At 41.6% G+C, this 17,141-nt stretch overlaps 1 protein-coding gene across 2 annotated transcripts in view; it reads left to right on the plus strand.

Moving 5' to 3' along the window:
* Nucleotides 1-17,141, plus strand: part of DIAPH3 (diaphanous related formin 3) — a 326,528-nt gene that overhangs the window by 59,426 nt on the left and 249,961 nt on the right. For both annotated transcript variants that reach the window (XM_068158905.1, XM_068158906.1), the window contains 5 exons: nucleotides 10,158-10,268; nucleotides 11,649-11,767; nucleotides 11,905-12,021; nucleotides 15,784-15,902; nucleotides 16,034-16,098. In XM_068158905.1, the coding sequence (XP_068015006.1) occupies nucleotides 10,158-10,268; nucleotides 11,649-11,767; nucleotides 11,905-12,021; nucleotides 15,784-15,902; nucleotides 16,034-16,098 (531 nt within the window). The remainder of the gene's footprint in view (nucleotides 1-10,157; nucleotides 10,269-11,648; nucleotides 11,768-11,904; nucleotides 12,022-15,783; nucleotides 15,903-16,033; nucleotides 16,099-17,141) is intronic.

Below are 17,141 nucleotides of genomic sequence, written 5' to 3' on the forward strand. Positions count from 1 at the left end.
ATATAACTGTAGTTATACCCTGCTCAGTTTCCAGTTTTGTTAATGTCTTAAGCCTTTGCTCAAGAAAATGCATATAAGGCAAGCAGGTGCCTTTGTAGGCTGTGAAGACAACACAAACAGTCAGGGATGCAGGTAATAGCTCTTCTGACACAGCCCATTTGGATGTATTTGAGAAAGTGATAAAAAACAGCAGCAAATTCAGTGTTATCCTGTTCTTCTCATTCTTACAGAATCAAATGAATGCTTCTGTGCTCTAATCATCAGCTTTCATTGTTCCTGAAGCTGGTTGTTTAACTAATGGGAGAATGCTGTTTCTTTTTTGTACAGTTCTAGTTGCAGTTCCTTCTAATTTTCCACTTAGAATTGAGAAGAAGAACGATGTTGAAGCAAAATTGCAGTTCTTCTTTCTCCAGTTAAGTTTCTGAAGAGTAAGCATTGGGCATCCCTGTGAAAATCTGCAGGTATTTCACACCTGTCCTAGGAGAAGCGTTTTTGTGACAAAGGAGAAGGTCTTTTTCTATTCATCAGCAGCATTACCCTATCAATATTTTCAGTTGTCAGGGGATACCATTTCGTCATTCTTTTCCATCTAGTAAATAGGAGAATATGAGATGGTGCCAGTCTGTGGTTGGCTGAAATTTTTAATGATTCCTGGTTGTTCTGTGACAACAAGATCCTTTTGCATAACTGTGTATGTGGTGGGTTGAATTGGAGCACAGCTACCTTATCTAAATGTAGAGAATGATAATAAGTATTTATGATCCATTGTGGTGGGTTGAAAGGCTGATCCTTCCTTCCCTCCCACCAGGGCATCAGAAATGAGACTCAGACAAACGGACTGCAGAAGTGGTGGAAAGTTTAAATGGAAAAGCAGTGAATATTTTACAGAGAACCACAAGCACAGTGACAAAAGGAGATTCCAAAGCATACCCATAAGCATCCCAACACTCCCCTTTTTTTCCCCACTGAGGGTTCACCCAAAACCCCCAGGGCTCTTTCTCCCCCTCCCCACTTCCACTGTTAGGCTAATCTCAGCTGGCCAGATCTGAGATTGCCCTTCCCTCTTCTCCTCCAGGCATTATTAGAATAAACCATTTATTAGAATAAACCAAACCAGGTTGGAAGAGACCTTCAAGATCATTGTGTCCAACCCATCAACCAATCCAACCCACCTAAACAACTAACCCATGGCACCAAGCACCCCATCAAGTCTCCTCCTGAAAACCTCCAATGATGGTGACTCCACCACCTCCCCAGGCAGGCCTGGCCAGGCCCCAAGAGGCCTCAAGATGACTCCCACTCCATTACCAGATAGGGATCATCTCCATAGCAGCAGTGAGGGAAGAAAGAGGAGGTGTAAGACTTTGAAGGTGTATTTATAGGGAGCAGGACATTATGGGATGAAATACGCAGCTTCCTGTGTCCACCCACCGGGCTGGACCCTCAGAACACTGGAGGTGTGTCGTATGTGGCCACAGCAGGAGGGCACCCAGCCCAAACTGCTACATCCATGCAAGCATATATTCATGTGCATGGTACATCTCAAAGTTGTTACTCTAATTTTTTTGTTATTAGCAAGGGTGGATAATTGATGAAAAACAATAGTGTCTGTGTCAGACCAAATCTACAGCCAGCTTAATAGCGGTAAACAGAATTTAATTACTTATGCATCTTCTTTACAGTATTTTCTACAAACTAATGCTTGCAGTAATAGTGAGAAAAGTGAAGTGGAAAATCTTAGTGTAGTTTCTTTAGTTCAAATGATCAAGATATGTCAGAATCATAGAATCATAGAATCAATCAGGGTTGGAAGGGACCACAAGGATCATCTAGTTCCAACCCCCCTGCCATGGGCAGGGACACCTCGCACTAGATCAGGCTGGCCAGAGCCTCAAGGCATAAGATCATACATACCACATAGTGGTGATTGTCTTTGCCTATGCAAGGAAAAAGTTTGTCTGAGCTACTGAGGTATTGTGGCAATGCCAGCGACGAGCAGTGTGAGCAATCTGGCAGTGCAGGCCTAGAGCCTGTCATGGTGGTAGGCCATGCTCAGCATAAGTGCAGAGCCAGCTAGCAGTGTAGCAAAACAGTGCTGTGCCTGCAGCATGTAACTAAAACAAGACACTGGTACCTTTAAACATGGACAGTTATCTTGGGACAACAGGACATGCACCTGCATCAACAAACCTTGGGTGTCGTTAGTAGTTGGACCAATAATCTGTCATAGTGCGATGGGAACCAATAAGGCCATGCCAACAAGGCACTCCGAGCTCATGTAAGTTGTAGAAGTTCCCTTGCTACGCTCTTCTGCCTTTCCTGTCTCTCCTTCTTCTACACTTTACTGTGCTATACTTGCCCTACAGGCCTGCTCCATAGGCCTGCGCCTCAGGCCTGCACCATAGGCCTGCAATACTGGAACAATAAAGGAACAATACTCGATCATATTGGTCAGCCGTATTGATTCCAATCTCCGTCGCCCATAGAGATATACCTATGTATTTCGCCAGAAGAGGAGCAGATATATTGCATCATGTCTTCAGTTTGGAAAAATGCAAGTTTAAAGTTCAGGATGTGGAATCCTCAGAAAATGCACCCTCTAACTTGAGAGATATCCCTGGTTAGTATTGCAGAGATCAGAATTTGAAGCTGTAGTCAGTGGAATCTCTCTGATCTCTCTGGTCTAGTTTCATGGAGGAAATAATTCAAAATTTTCACATTCCAGCTGAACTGTATCACTCATGCAGAGCTTTTTTCCCTTACCAAAAATAATGTGTGGGCATCCATCAATATATGCCCCTCTCTGAGATAAACATACAAAGTCAAGAACTGTAGATTTCTGTACCATGTGACAGCAGGGTGTTAAAAGTGTTCCAGATGGAATACACTCACAGACCCGAAAGCCTTCAGAAAGCAAACATGGTGGACAATATTTAGCTGCATCTCTTCAGGGCTGAAGAAAGCAAGGGAGCATCTAACTAGAGTGCCAAGTAAAGGAAAGATTTGTACTTAGCTTTTCCCTGAAGAAAATGCCTGCAGTGGGACATAATTACCATCTGGGTTAGATGTGACCCTCAGGAAAGAGTATTTAAATGTTGCAATTCTCAGCACCATTACAAAATTTCAGAAGATACACCAGAGAGCTGTGTATTACCATATGCCTTTCACTGTTAGAGTCTAAAGTAATTTCACTTCTTCAGGCATCTTCTCAAGGGCAGACTGCCAGAATACCTCCATCTAGATAATCTATAACTCTTCCTGAATTGATTTTAGATATAGACCATTGGCCCAAAATATTTTGCTCACAGTGACTCCTGCCTTCCTAGGAAGCTAATTTACCTACCTTCACTAAACTTCATACTACCTCAGCAGGCATACCTCTTCATTTATTGAACATGAGACATCTTTGTTGATATGGATATCTTTCCCATCTTGTGTGTGAAAGTTCAAAAGGCTGCCAGTCTGTTTTACAGAATCTTACCTGAAGTAATTGAGTGTAAAAGAATGCAGTTAGGACCCACTGATCTGGAGTGCAAGGAGTGATTGATAATTCTGTGTCCCTAGAGTTGATGTTCATAGAGATATCAAATGGAGTGCCATAAGCATTTTCCGTGAGTGTTACATACTTTGAGAGTTGCCAAGGAATGACATTAAATTTGGGATAAGTGTTCATTTATTTCTTAAAGTTTGAAGACAAATCATTGAGTGGATGCTCCTTGGAATTGTGTGTAGTATGAATACATGTAAAGTAATTGCTTATCTGTACCTTCCTTTCTCTCTTAAGTAGTTCTTTCAGCTCTTTGCATTCTGTTTTCTCTTTCATCCTACCCTTTATTAGCAGGATTAAAGACTGGACAGTCTCTTTTTGTAGAAGAAATTACCCTATCTGTTATTTCTACTGCAGAGAAGGGCAACAAGGCTGGTGAGAGGCCTCGAGCACAAGCCCTATGAGGAGAGGCTGAGGGAGCTGGGATTGTTTAGCCTGGAGAAGAGGAGGCTCAGGGGAGACCTTATTGCTGTTTACAACTACCTGAAGGGTGGTTGTAGCCAGGAGGGGGTTGGTCTCTTCTCCCAGGCAACCAGCACCAGAATGAGAGGACACAGTCTCAAGCTATGCCAGGGGAAGTTTAGGCTCGAGGTGAGGAGAAAGTTCTTCACTGAGGGAGCTGTTAGCCATTAGAATGGGCTGCCCAGGGAGGTGGTGGAGTCACCATCCCTGGAGGTGTTCAAGAGGGGATTGGACGTGGCACTTGGTGCCATGTTCTAGTAGTCATGAGGTCTGTGGTGACAGGTTGGACTTGATGATCTTTGAGGTCTTTTCCAACCTTATTGATTCCATGATTTTTTTTTTATTAGTAGCTACAGTCTAGAAGCAGCAAACAAACTCATTGACTATTGTTAGATCTGAAATTGTTAGATCTGAAATCAGTAATACTTTGTAGTAATTTTGTAATTATAAATAACAATCTGCACTTGAATGTTCAGAATTTTTTAAGCATACTGTTAGTCAGATTTAGCACTAGTTTAAGATGAGATAGTAATAATCTGGTATTTCCAAACAAAAGTCACTTGCTTCTATCTTTGTAATTTTAAGAAATCATCATGACAGTCTTGACTTTTTTTTTTGCCTAGGCATTTTTGTAGTTGAGACTTTCTAAATAGAAAGCCTCAGATAAAGGTGAAATACCAGACTTATTTAAAACATTGTAGATTGGGAACAAATGAGTTTTCTAAGTGGCAAATATTTCTCTTTAGCAATGTAAGACAGTGAACAGGATTTAGTTTGCAAGTAAGCCAACCCATCAAGCGTTTGAGCTAGCTAAACTCTCATGTAAACAATGGAAATCCAAGACTCAGTTTGGTTGCCCAAACGTTAACTTAAAACCCAATATCTACAAAGACATCTGAAATGACATGGTTCCTTTAGGAGATTCCCACCCTTCTGGATTGGTATTTGTAAGGCAGATGAGACACAATGTAGCATCTGTAATGGTGCTCTGTACACTGTGTTTGCATTCAGGCTAATTGGGTCCCCTAGTCAGTGAAGACAGTAGGTCCTAGAGGGCCCTAGTCACTCCATGTGTGTAAGAGAGATCTTTTTAGAATCTAGAATCTTGAAGATGCACTTTAAAGAAGAATCCAGTATCATAGTATCAGTCAAGGTTGGAAGGGACCACAAGGATCATCTAGTTCCAACCCCCTTGCCATGGGCAGGGACACCCCACACTAGATCAGGCTGGACAGAGCCTCATCCAGCCTGGTCTTAAACACCTCCAGGGACGGCACCCCATCCACCTCCCTGGACAACCCATTCCAGGGCTTCGCCACTCTCAGTAGCATGCTGATTAACAAGAATGGGAGTTTGGCTCTGTATACAGACATATATAGGTATTTATCTACATATAGACATCTAAATGCAGGTATCTGAAACTGGAATTGTGTTGTCTGAGAAAACTCTTGAAAATTCTGTTTGAGTTTATTCTGTGCCTTACACAGACACTAATTGGACTAAGCTTCCTCCTCCTTTAGTTGGCTTACTGTCAAACACGGGATAATTTTAATATATTGTTTTTCCAACTGCAGAGTTTAGGATAGCCAAAAAATTCTTTGCTCTTAAATCTTCACTGCATTACTGGTTGAAATTCCCTTTCAATAAGCTACTCAGAAGATGCTCACCAAGTTTGAGGGGTATTTCTCTCTCTCTTGGTTTTGGCATGTTCCCTTCAAAATCTAACTTTCCAGACTGCATCATTACTGAAATGTTTACCAGCTTGTTTTTCCTTCTTGATAGAATGTAACACATATTTTCCTATGAGATTTAAGTTCATTAAACAGATCTGTCTTGTTGCAGTCTACTCCTAGCTGAATGAAGTAATTAAAAAACATCACGATCACATGTGATTTAAGTATTATATACCAGCTGCTAGATATTGAACTGTACTTGCACTTAGTGCATGGTTTAAATAATTCTGATTTGGTAACAGGGTCTTGCTGTTGTCATTTAGAAATGTTTAAAGAGTTCATGAAGCAGATTAAGGTAGATGTCTAATCCCTGCCTTGTTTCCTCTTGTATAACCTTTTCCTGTTCTGCTTTTTGTGGACCTCTGAGTGGAACTTTCACTATTGCTTTGTCCTTGTATTACCATAGAAATAGTTTGTTAACATAATCTGGTCTTGTTTATTCCAGGAAAGCTAAAGTATGTTCTTGCTATGAACTGCAATTGAATTCCCAATTGATCATATTTGACTGAAGTACTGCAGTAACAGTACTTATTACTGCTGTGTTTCTTGTTTTTCATTGTTGTGTCATGTCTTGTCTCGGTTCTATTTGAGCAGCACATGTGCTTGTGTACCTTGTTGATCTGGCACATTAAAAGAAAACACCTTATTTTCATGTGGCTGCAATTACATCTGTAGACATCCTTTCATCTCAGTTGCATTGCTCTCTCAGAGATAAAACTTCATTTTGGTCTTGATCAGGATTTTTACAATAGTGTGCTTTATTCGGCCTTTTCATTGATAGTTTAAATCAAGTGTGATCAATGCTGATTTCCTGCTTAGCAGTCCATTCACTTTAAGGTTTGCATGGAAACATACTGTGTTTTAAACTCCTGATAACAATGACAGGGTTCCAGTTGTGATGTAATCAAACAACATGGAGTTTGTCTTTATTTGAAATGTACATGTAGCCTTGCAGTACTTCATTATTGACTGTATGATAGTGTTGCCCAGTGAAGTCTGCAATCATTGAAATGTGTCACTGATGTTAACAGAAGTACAGGTGTTGGTGGCATCTGTCAATGTACTGAATTAATGGTTTTGGATGGCAGAGCTAACTGAATCAAGAAAATGCAACTGAGTGAAAGAATCAGTACTCCAGAGAGAGAAAACAGGGATGCTATAACAGGTTTCAACTAAATAAGCTCAAAATTAGGGGAAGTAAAAATTTTGGTCACAGCTGCTGAAGAAAAATACAAATACTGGTAAAGGGGATGGTAATAAAGCGAGCCCATACCAAAACAAATACAAAAAAGATTTGAGAAGGAAAAAGACTTAGATAGTAGGAGAGTCGATTTTGTAAAGTGGTGGTACACTAAATTTGAACAGTTTTGGTCGTCTGCTTTTTTTGGTACCATTTGTTGTGTCCCGATAAGATTCTTCACCACACGGTGGCATTGCAAGTTGTGCAGTTTGTGGGTCTGAAAAATAGTCCTTATATCCAAAGCCAAGAATTTGTTGTGAGTTTAGATGAAGTCTTAATGGTTTCATCAAATTACTCCCAGTAGTGCTAAGAAATATCTCTGCTTGCATCCCATGCCTTTACTTTTGTGTGCTGCATTTTATTTAGGGTCTTATTACTATCTGCTACTTTTAGAAATGTATTTAACAAAAAACTTTGTGCCACAGAGTCGTCCAAGGCTAAGCAAAATACAAAGTTAGTGGGGTGGTAGCCGTTCTAGACTACCATTCTATTTGTTACTAGACAAATCTTGTTGCAGGTAAATAATCCACAACGAAGATCCAGGCGGGCAAACCAGGTCTTGATAAAGCCTGACAAGTCTGGAAGCATGTGGTAGTAGGTTTATACAAAGCCTGAAGTCTGTTACTAGCAAAAATAACTGGGCTGCAAGGCCACATGTTCTGAACATGATTGTAAAAGGACATGATAGGGAAATATTGAACATGAGGAGCATTTCAGTGATGGTTGTGCAACAGAAGAGTCCTGATTTCTTTTCTGTTGGGTGCTTTTAAGGCAATTACTGAAAGGTTTTGTTCAGTCCACTTTTGAAAAGCGGACTGGACACCTAATTGTTGTGTGGGATTTGGATGTAGGTAAGTCTTAGGGTTTTCTTATGTATTTTTTGGTAATAATAATAATAATAATAATAATAATAATAATAAACAACAAACAGCTTGGAAGAGACCTTCAAGATCATCATGTCCAACCCATCAACCAATCGAACCCACCTAAACAACTAAACCATGGCAAATAGTAATTTCCTTTTTAGGGGTTAGCACCCATTTTTATTATCTCATATAGAGTGATGCTTCAGCAGTTACAAACAAGTGTTAGAAAAACTTAGAAACAGTACATGCACAGAAAGAGGCTTCAGGAGTAATACAAAGGTTTTGTTTTCATTTATTTGAAGAATGCAGCTTCATGGTCGATCAGCTAATGTTAGGACTTTTATCTCACACATCATTTGTTTTGTTAAGATACTGTATGTTGAATAGTTATCATGCAAGACTGGAGTAAGTTTCAAAAGTCAGTTTTAACACTGATTCATGCAGGAGATTCCAACAATTGAATGTAATGTGCTTTGTCCTATTAATGTCAGTAAAGTAAAAGCAATAAGTTTTTATTATTATTGTGTAAATCTAGAAATTTGCATGCACAGAGTATCATGGCAGTTTGGACAGCACAGAACTTAATTTCAGCTCTTAAAGTAAGAGGAAAGAGCAAAACTTGTTCTCTATTCTTATTACTGTTTAAAGCAACTGTTGATGTAAGGTATATTATATGATGGAGTAATTTAGGAATAGATGCTGACATGGCAACTTTTTTCCCAGAAGAGTGTTGGATGAGCTAGTACAATGGTTCCAACCATGCCATGCCATGGCATCCTTCCTTGAGCATCCTTGTCCTCTGAGGCATCTCCAGAAGTTGGAGAGACGTTCTCATCTTCTGGCACAGAGTTGTGGGGCCCTTGGGACTCTCTATTCAAGTGACTTCAAATAGTAGAATTTACGGAATTGGGTGGAGAATGCACGATGCTTAGTTGGGACATTCTGACATTCGATCCCTATCGACCTGCTGGAGGGCACAGTCTGCTTGACTTGGTTTTTCTGAACAGGTTCACAGTTCAGATCAACAGGTTGTTGGTTAACACTTGTTACATCGCAGTTATTATACCTAAGCTATTCCATTCTACAGTGCTCATTAAAGTTTGTCTAAATATGCTAACATAAGTAGGTCTAAATTATGCTGGCTGTCATGCATCCCCATGACAGTTCAGCTAAATTAATATATAAAACTACTCTTATACTTAACATTCTTTGCAGTAAGATAAATAGTTTAGTGCATGCTATTCAGTGTGTTTCTCTTTGAAACCTACTGAGTGCTGTTGTTTCTTACAGTCTATATGGAAGTAGCTAGGCCATCCAGTTCTTCTGTAAATTCAGTACTTGGAATTCCATGTGCTTTGAAGATGACCAATACAGTATGTTCCTGGAATCAGCTTTTGCCTGACCATGGCATAATGCATCATCATTTAGTAGATGTTAAAAGATTTTACAGCAGAGAAATGGTTGGAACCATATTCTTTACTGGTTTACATAGTATGTTAGGCCAGAAGACACATCCTAGCTGATTTGTGCTTTAAAAAACCTCTGAAATGCTGAGAATACATGAATAATGTTTCTTGTGCACGGAATGATGATGTACAAATAATAAAGAGGGTAGGAAAAAAAGAGTAATTGCTGTTGTCATCCTTATTTATGATTAAAAGGTTACTGTTATTCTAAAGGATTGTGAATCTAGACAGTGAATTCCTGATGCTTCTGGCTATGGATTTTCAACAGGAATCTCTTGATTCTTCAGAAGAGATTCACTAGTTGACCTGATGTCTGCATTTGAAGTGAAGTACCAGTTGCCATGAAGTACTGTATGACACTCAGTATGTTTAAAGAGGGAAGATTTTTAAAAAGAAGGGAAAAAAGTCCTTTGTGTTCTTCAGCTCAGGTTAATCAGCATTTTGTCATCTAATATGTTTTCCACAGTTCACACAGACTTTAGCCTTTACTGCTTCTGTTATGGCACTAACTTTAAATGTACATATTTTTATAAGTTGAAAACTATCCTTGTGAAGGTATTTACTATCTGCCCAATTTAATGTACTAAAGGAACTTGATACTTGAATGAAATGAAAAAAATAGATGGAGTTTAATTAAGTTTCATCTTAATGAAAATTTCTGAACTAGTATTTGATATTTACAGCTTCTGTGGATAAGAAACTTAAGTATCCTAATTATAAGATTACTGTAAACTGATAATTAGACATGACCTAATGCCTAATTAATAGTTCATTATGTCTTTTTGACTGTGATGCATATTAAAATTTAAGAAATAACATAGTTTAATATTTCTTCTGTTGCAGGTAGCTTGCATGCAGCTCATCAATGCTCTTGTTACATCTCCTGATGATTTGGATTTTAGACTTCACATCAGAAATGAGTTTATGCGCAGTGGATTGAAAGAGATATTGCCAGTAAGCTGCTTGTAGTTTCTCTTTGCATTGCTATTTAAATTACTGGACTATTTGAGCTTGAGGGGGGGAGAAGGAGAAGAAATTCTACTAAATTGTTCCCAAACATATGAGAACCAATCTTAAAAAAAAGAATGAAAAGGTAAAGTGTGGTGTTTCGGTCCGGAGAGGGAAAGAGACTCAAGTTCTTTTAGAACATTCCCGTGTTGTGAAATTAGAGGCACAAACGAGGCCAAAATATCAACAGCTAGACTATTTATTACATAAATAAAGTGGACATAAGAAGGGGAGAGGGAGAGAGAGAAGAGAGGAAGAAGAGGAAAGGAATTATATTACCACACCCCTCATCCTCCCCAAGCCAGTTAAAGTCTGTGGAGGAAAGGTGCTGCAGGAGATGTTGGGTCTGTAGAGAAATGGTGCTGAGGCTTTTGCTGGAGAAGAGCTGTGGTCCTCTGTGGAGATGTTGGGTTGGTGCAGGAACGGTGCTGAGGCTCCTCTGGGCAGCCTGGGTCTGTAGAGAAAGGGTGCTGAGGCTTTGGCTGGAGAAGAGCTGTGGTCCTCTGGGCAGCCTCTTTTCTCCGGAGCAGCATTGTCCCGGCTTTCTCTTCTCAGCGGCCTGGCCCGTCTCCTGTGTTTTCCTTCATCTCCGTTTTTCTCCCTATTTTTCTCCTCTGTTTCTCTCTACAAACCAGTAGCTGCTCAAGTCTTTTATACAGTTTTTAGTCCTTAGGTATGTATTCAAATATTGTCCCTCAGGAATTCCAGGGGCAGGAAATAATCCTTAGGTCGTTTCCCCGGAAATTTTTCTGTGTATTGCTGTGTGTTTGGGCAAGATTTTGGATTGGGGGCGGGGGGAATCTCCGTCTTCCCCGTCTCCATCCAGACAAGCCCCCCACATTCCTTACACATCAGGAAACAGGTGGTAAAAACCATTGTGTCACCCTGCCCAGGGTACTTGATGGGTGGAGATTATCTTGCCCTGAAGGCATGAATGGCTGGGTCATTGTTGTAGGCCAGCTGTGGCCCAGTGAGCAATGTTATCTTTGCACCTTCCAAGAGTCCTTAGTGGCTCTGCCCAATACATATTGTCTGGGCAAAGAGCAAGTGATTTTATCTTTGTTGAGTACACCAAGAGAGACAAACTTATTAGTCTCTCACATGTGGTCTCTAATTACACAGCATTTTTGGGACTTTGATGTAGAATATGTGACAGACTGTTGTGCAGACACTTGTTAAACCAGGCCGAAGCCACGTTTAGCTTCTGTATATTTGTCTTCTTTCAAAATAATGTAACCTTATGGAAGTTACAAAGAAGTAAGTTTTTTTTTTTTAACATATAGAAAAGCTAATTTTGCAAACCTTTCTACTGTTTCTTCTTTGCAGCAATTGAGATGTATAAAAAATGAAGCACTAGATATTCAGCTCAAAGTGTTCAATGAGCATAAGGAAGAAGACATGATCGAATTCTCTCATCGTTTAGAAGATATTCGGTCTGAACTGGAATATCCTTTTCTTATCAGCAAGAGCAACATGAATAAAGTGACATTTTTCTGGCATAGGTTCTCTTAAAAAAGTTAATAGTCAACATTTAACTGAAGTATTTCTTTTTTCTTGCTATTACTTTCCTTAACCCTTTCACTGAAGTAAATGATGTTTACAACATGGTGTGGAATACAGTGAAGGATACTAGTGCTGAAGGATATTTTCTTTCTATTCTCCAACATCTTCTGCTGATAAGAAATGATTATTTTATACGGTATGTTGAGTGTGAATTATGTATTTTATTTTCATTTAGTCATTAATAAAATCATAGAATCAATAAGATTGGAAATGACCTCAAAGATCATCAAGTCCAACTTATCATCCCAACACCTCATGACTACTAAACCATGGCTTCAAGTGCCACATCCAATCCCTTTTTGAACACCTCCAGGGACAGTGACTCCACCACCTCCCTGGGCAGCCCATTCCAATGGCTAACAATTCCCTCTATGAAGAACTTTCTCCTCACCTCGAGCCTAAACCTCCCCTGGTGCAGCTTGAGACTGTGTCCTCTTGATCTGGTGCTGGCTGCCTGGGAGAAGAGAATGGGACTCGATGATCCTCGAGGTCTCTTCCAACCTTAGTTACACTGTGATAAAACCCCCTCCTGGCTACAGCCTCCTTTACGGTAGTTGTGGACAGCAATAAGGTCTCCTCTGAGCCTCCTCTTCTCCAGGCTAAGCAACCCCAGGTCCCTCAGCCTCTCCTCACAGGGCTTGTGTTCGAGGCCTCTCACCAGCCTCGTTGCCCTTCTCTGGACACGTTCAAGAGTCTCAATGTCCTTCTTAAATTGAGGGGCCCAGAACTGGACATGGTAGTCATGGTGTGGCCTAACCAGATTTATCTTTCATAAATGTAATGATACTATTTTTCTGTGTGGATTGCTATTTGTAAGTATTACTTTGTGATAAGTATTACAAGTGATGAGGAAAAGGCAGAGGTACTTAATAACTTCTTTACCTCAGTCTTCACTGCAAGGGCCTCTAGCCACACTCCTGATGTTATGGAAGTCGAAGCCAGGGACGGGGAGGAAGAACTGCCCATTGTAAGTGCAGATCAGGTTCGTGATCATCTGAAGAACCTGAAAGTGTTCAAGTCCATGGGACCCGACAGGATACACCCACGGGTACTGAGAGAACTGGCAGATGAGGTTGCTAAACCCCTCTCTATTATATTTCAAAAGTCATGGTAATCTGGTGAAGTCCCCACAGACTGGAAAAGGGGAAACATTGCCCCCATCTTCAAAAAGGGTAAGAAGGAGGAACCAGGGAACTACAGGCCAGTCAGTCTCACCTCTGTGCCTGGAAAGATCATGGAGCAGATCCTCCTGGAGGCACTACTGGCTCAGAAGAATAGTGAAGAGGTGATTGGGAGCAGTCAGCATGGCTTTGCCAAGGGCAAATCCTGCCTGACCAACCTGGTGGCCTTCTATGAGCAGGTGACAAAATTAATAGATGAGGGGCGAGCAACTGATGTCATTTACCTGGACCTGAGCAAAGCCTTCGACACTGTCCCGCACCACATCCTGGTCTCCAAACTGGTGACACATGGGTTTGATGGGTGGACCACTAGATGGATAAGGAACTGGCTTGATGGCTGCACCCAAAGAGTGGCTGTCAATGGCTCCATGTCCCAGTGGAGGCCAGGGACAAGCGGAGTCCCTCAGGGATCAGTCCTGGGACCTGTCTTATTCAACATCTTTGTGGGGGACATGGACAGTGGCGTTGAGAGCACCCTCAGCAAGTTTGCTGATGACACCAAGCTGTGTGGTGCAGCAGACATGCTGGAGGGAAGGGAGGCCATCCAGAGGGCCCTTGACAGGCTGGAGAGGTGGGCACAAGCCAACCTCATGAACTTCAATAAGAGCAAGTGCAGGGTCCTGCATCTGGGTGGAGGCAATCCCAGGCACAAATACAGGCTGGGCAGTGACTGGCTGGAAAGTAGCCCTGAGGAGAGAGACTTGGGGGTGCTGGTGGACAAAAAGCTCAACATGAGCTCTCAGTGTGCACTTGCAGCCCTCAAAGCCAATCAGATCCTGGGCTGCATCAGGAGAAGTGTGGCCAGCAGGTCGAGGGAGGTGATCCTCCCCCTCTACTCAGCCCTGGTGAGACCCCACCTGGAGTACTGTGTCCAGTTCTGGAGCCCCTATTCCAAGAGGGATGTGGAGGTGCTGGAAAGTGTCCAGAGAAGGGCCAAAAGGATGATCAGAGGGCTGGAGCACCTCTCCTATGAGGACAGACTGAAGGAGTTGGGGCTGTTCAGTCTGCAGAAGAGAAGGCTCCGAGGTGACCTAATTGTGGCCTTCCAGTATCTGAAGGGGGCCTACAGGAAGGCTGGGGAAGGACTTCTCAGGATCTCAGGTAGTGATAGGATTAGGGGGAATGGAATGAAGCTGGAGGTGGGGAGATTCAGGCTAGATGTGAGGAGGAGGTTCTTCACCATGAGAGTGGTGAGACCCTGGAATGAGTTGTCCAGGGAGGTGGTCGGGGCCCCATCCCTGGGGGTGTTTAAGAGCAGGCTGGCTGAGGCTCTGTCCAGCCTGATCTAGTGTGGGGTGTCCCTGCCCATGGCAGGGGGGTTGGAACTAGCTGATCCTTGTGGTCCCTTCCAACCCTGAATGAAACTATGAAACTCCTTCATATGTCTCAGTTTTCTGTAGGAATGTCACCTCTGTCTCTTCTGCTTAGGATATAACATAATGTATAAGTAGAGAAAACTGTTTTTATTGAGATCTGAACCTTACTGTCTGCAAGTGTATGTGAGCAGGACAAGTCTTTTAATTGGTTATAGGTCATGGTAGTAACATTGTCATTTTGCAGTGTTTGAGTCAAAGGACAAAACCAAGTATGCACAGATGTGCACTTTATGCAGAAATGTGAACATATGCTTAATTTAGAGTAACTTCTGGGAATTGAATATTCTCATTATATATTATAGGTTGATGTGAATGTGCTAATGTCTCCTGGAAAAGTTGTCAGATAAATTACAGGGAAACGGTTAATAAAATTTGAGATGTTGGAAACTGTCAAATGTTTCCCTTTGTAAAATCTGCTTGTGTTGGTTTTTGAGGAAACTGGAGGAATGAGATGTGAACTGAATAAGGGAAAGCCATCGTTGCTACATGGCATTCTGCATAACCTTGCATTTCAGGTTTACCCATGTCAGGCCTGCACCCTTCACCTTTGATAGTTCATCTCTGCTAGACCTCTTCCACCTGAAAGGGTTTAAATTCACAGCTCACTCTTTTGGGCAAATGACCCAGCTGTCATACCCCATCCCAGCATTTTAGAACAAGATGTTTTTCATCCCTTTTACTGAAGTAGGGCTTCAATGAATAGAATAGAATAAACCAGGTTGGAAGAGACCTTCAAGATCATTGTGTCCAACCTATCACCCAACACCACCTAATCAACTAACCCATGTAACCAAGCACCCTGCCAAGTCTCCTCCTGAACACCTCCAGTGACGGCGACTCCACCACCTCCCTGGGCAGCCCATTCCAATGGGCAATCACTCTCTCTGTGTAAAACTTCCTCCTGACCTCCAGCCTGAACTTCCCCTGGCACAGCCTGAGACTGTGTCCTCTTGTTCTGGTGCTGGCTGCATCCATAGTTTAAAAAATCCACAAAACCAGAGGGATCAAGCGGAAGGGTGACCCTTCTTTGTACTGAGAGGAAGTAAGAGGGAGTCTTGAATGGAAATACAGTCTTCCTCATTTTCATGGAGGGAGAGATTTGAAGTTTATAATGTAAGAATCATTTAAGTCCACTGTTTTTGTTTTTAATGATTTGTGTAACCTGTTCTTATGGAATAAACTACCAGATGTATTTGTCCTTTAAGAGTTTTGGGGTTTGCACCTACCCTTCTATGAAAATAAGTTGGCCCAAATCTTTTGACCTGACTCTGTTTCTAGACAAGATTTTAAATATATATTAATAAATAAATATGCTGTTAAAGAATTTATCTCTGTCTTTAGCCCACAGTACTTCAAATTAATTGAAGAGTGTGTGTCCCAGATAGTGCTACACAGAAGTGGAACAGACCCTGATTTCACCTATCGTAAGAGATTAGATATAGATTTCAGCCATTTACTAGGTAAGTAGTACGCTGGGAAATGATTACAATGTCATACTTACATATTCCAAAAACCAAGTTAAAGTTATGTATGTGATTAAGAATCTTGTGTTTGCTGTATATGTGAAAGTGTGTTTGTTTGTTTTTTCAAGACATTTGTGTAGATAAAGCAAGATTGGAAGAATGCGAAGAGAGGGCTTCTGAACTTTCCAGAAAAGTAAGTAATTTTAAAGGTGTGTTACCATAATATGTACACAGAAGGTTACTTAATAACTTCATGAATGGTATAACTGAACGTGCATGACAGATCCATAGACCTTTGCATGGATGTTATCACACAAGATTTTGTGTAAAATAATGGTTTGGAATTTCACCACCACATTAAGAGAAGCTCGGCTCACTCAGTCGGGAATGCAAATGGAAGCTATATTTGCAGGTAATAATTACACTCTACAATGGAATGCAAGGAATATGTACAAATATACAGTATTTAGGATATTATACAGGTATTTACAGTCAGAAAACAGCAAGGAAACTCCCCCTGCTCAAAAACAACAAGGGAAAATTATCCCACTCCCCCCAAACCCCTTTTTTTCCCTTCCCCCTATAATAGAAGAAAGAAAAAGGAGCCGTTAGAAGGAATGTTAGTCCTACCTGCAAGGTCAGCTAGTGTTGCAGTTTGAGCTGGGTGCCCCCCTGCAATGTTTACTTCCTGTGTCCAGAAGTCCAGCCCAGAGGGGTGGACACAGGAAATTATGTAGTATCTCCTACCGCAATTCTTTGCCCCACTATAAGATGCAGTGTGGAGTCTAGCACCTCCTCTTTTCTTCCTCCTCCGTCAGCCCGTAACTGGGGGAGATGTCTCCTGGCTTTGGGCCTGGCTAGGCCCAAGGCCACGGGGGGATGGGCAATCTCAGATGTGGCCAGCTGAGACTAGCCTAGCAGTGGGAGGGGGAAGAAGGAGCCCTGGGGGGTCTTGGGTGTACCCTCAGGTGGGGATGGGATCTCTCTGGGTCTGTTTTGGGATCTTTCTTTGTCACTGTGCTTTTGGCTTTCTGTAAATGTTCACTGCTTTCTATTTAAACTTTCCATCACTTTTGCAATCCGTTTGTCTGAGTGTTTATTGTTGCCAGGGGTGGGGAAGGGGGCTGCCTCAACCCAGCACAGCTAGTAGCAATAAGATCCTCCCAGTCGAAGCAGAGCACAGCCAAACAGCCAGAGAAGTAAGGAATGAAGTGGATGTGTGAGTGCTAGGAGTAC

This window comes from Melanerpes formicivorus, unplaced genomic scaffold, assembly GCF_026170545.1.
Source record: "Melanerpes formicivorus ecotype bairdi unplaced genomic scaffold, bMelFor1.0.p_v2 SCAF_44, whole genome shotgun sequence".
NCBI classification, from domain to species: Eukaryota; Metazoa; Chordata; class Aves; order Piciformes; family Picidae; genus Melanerpes; species Melanerpes formicivorus.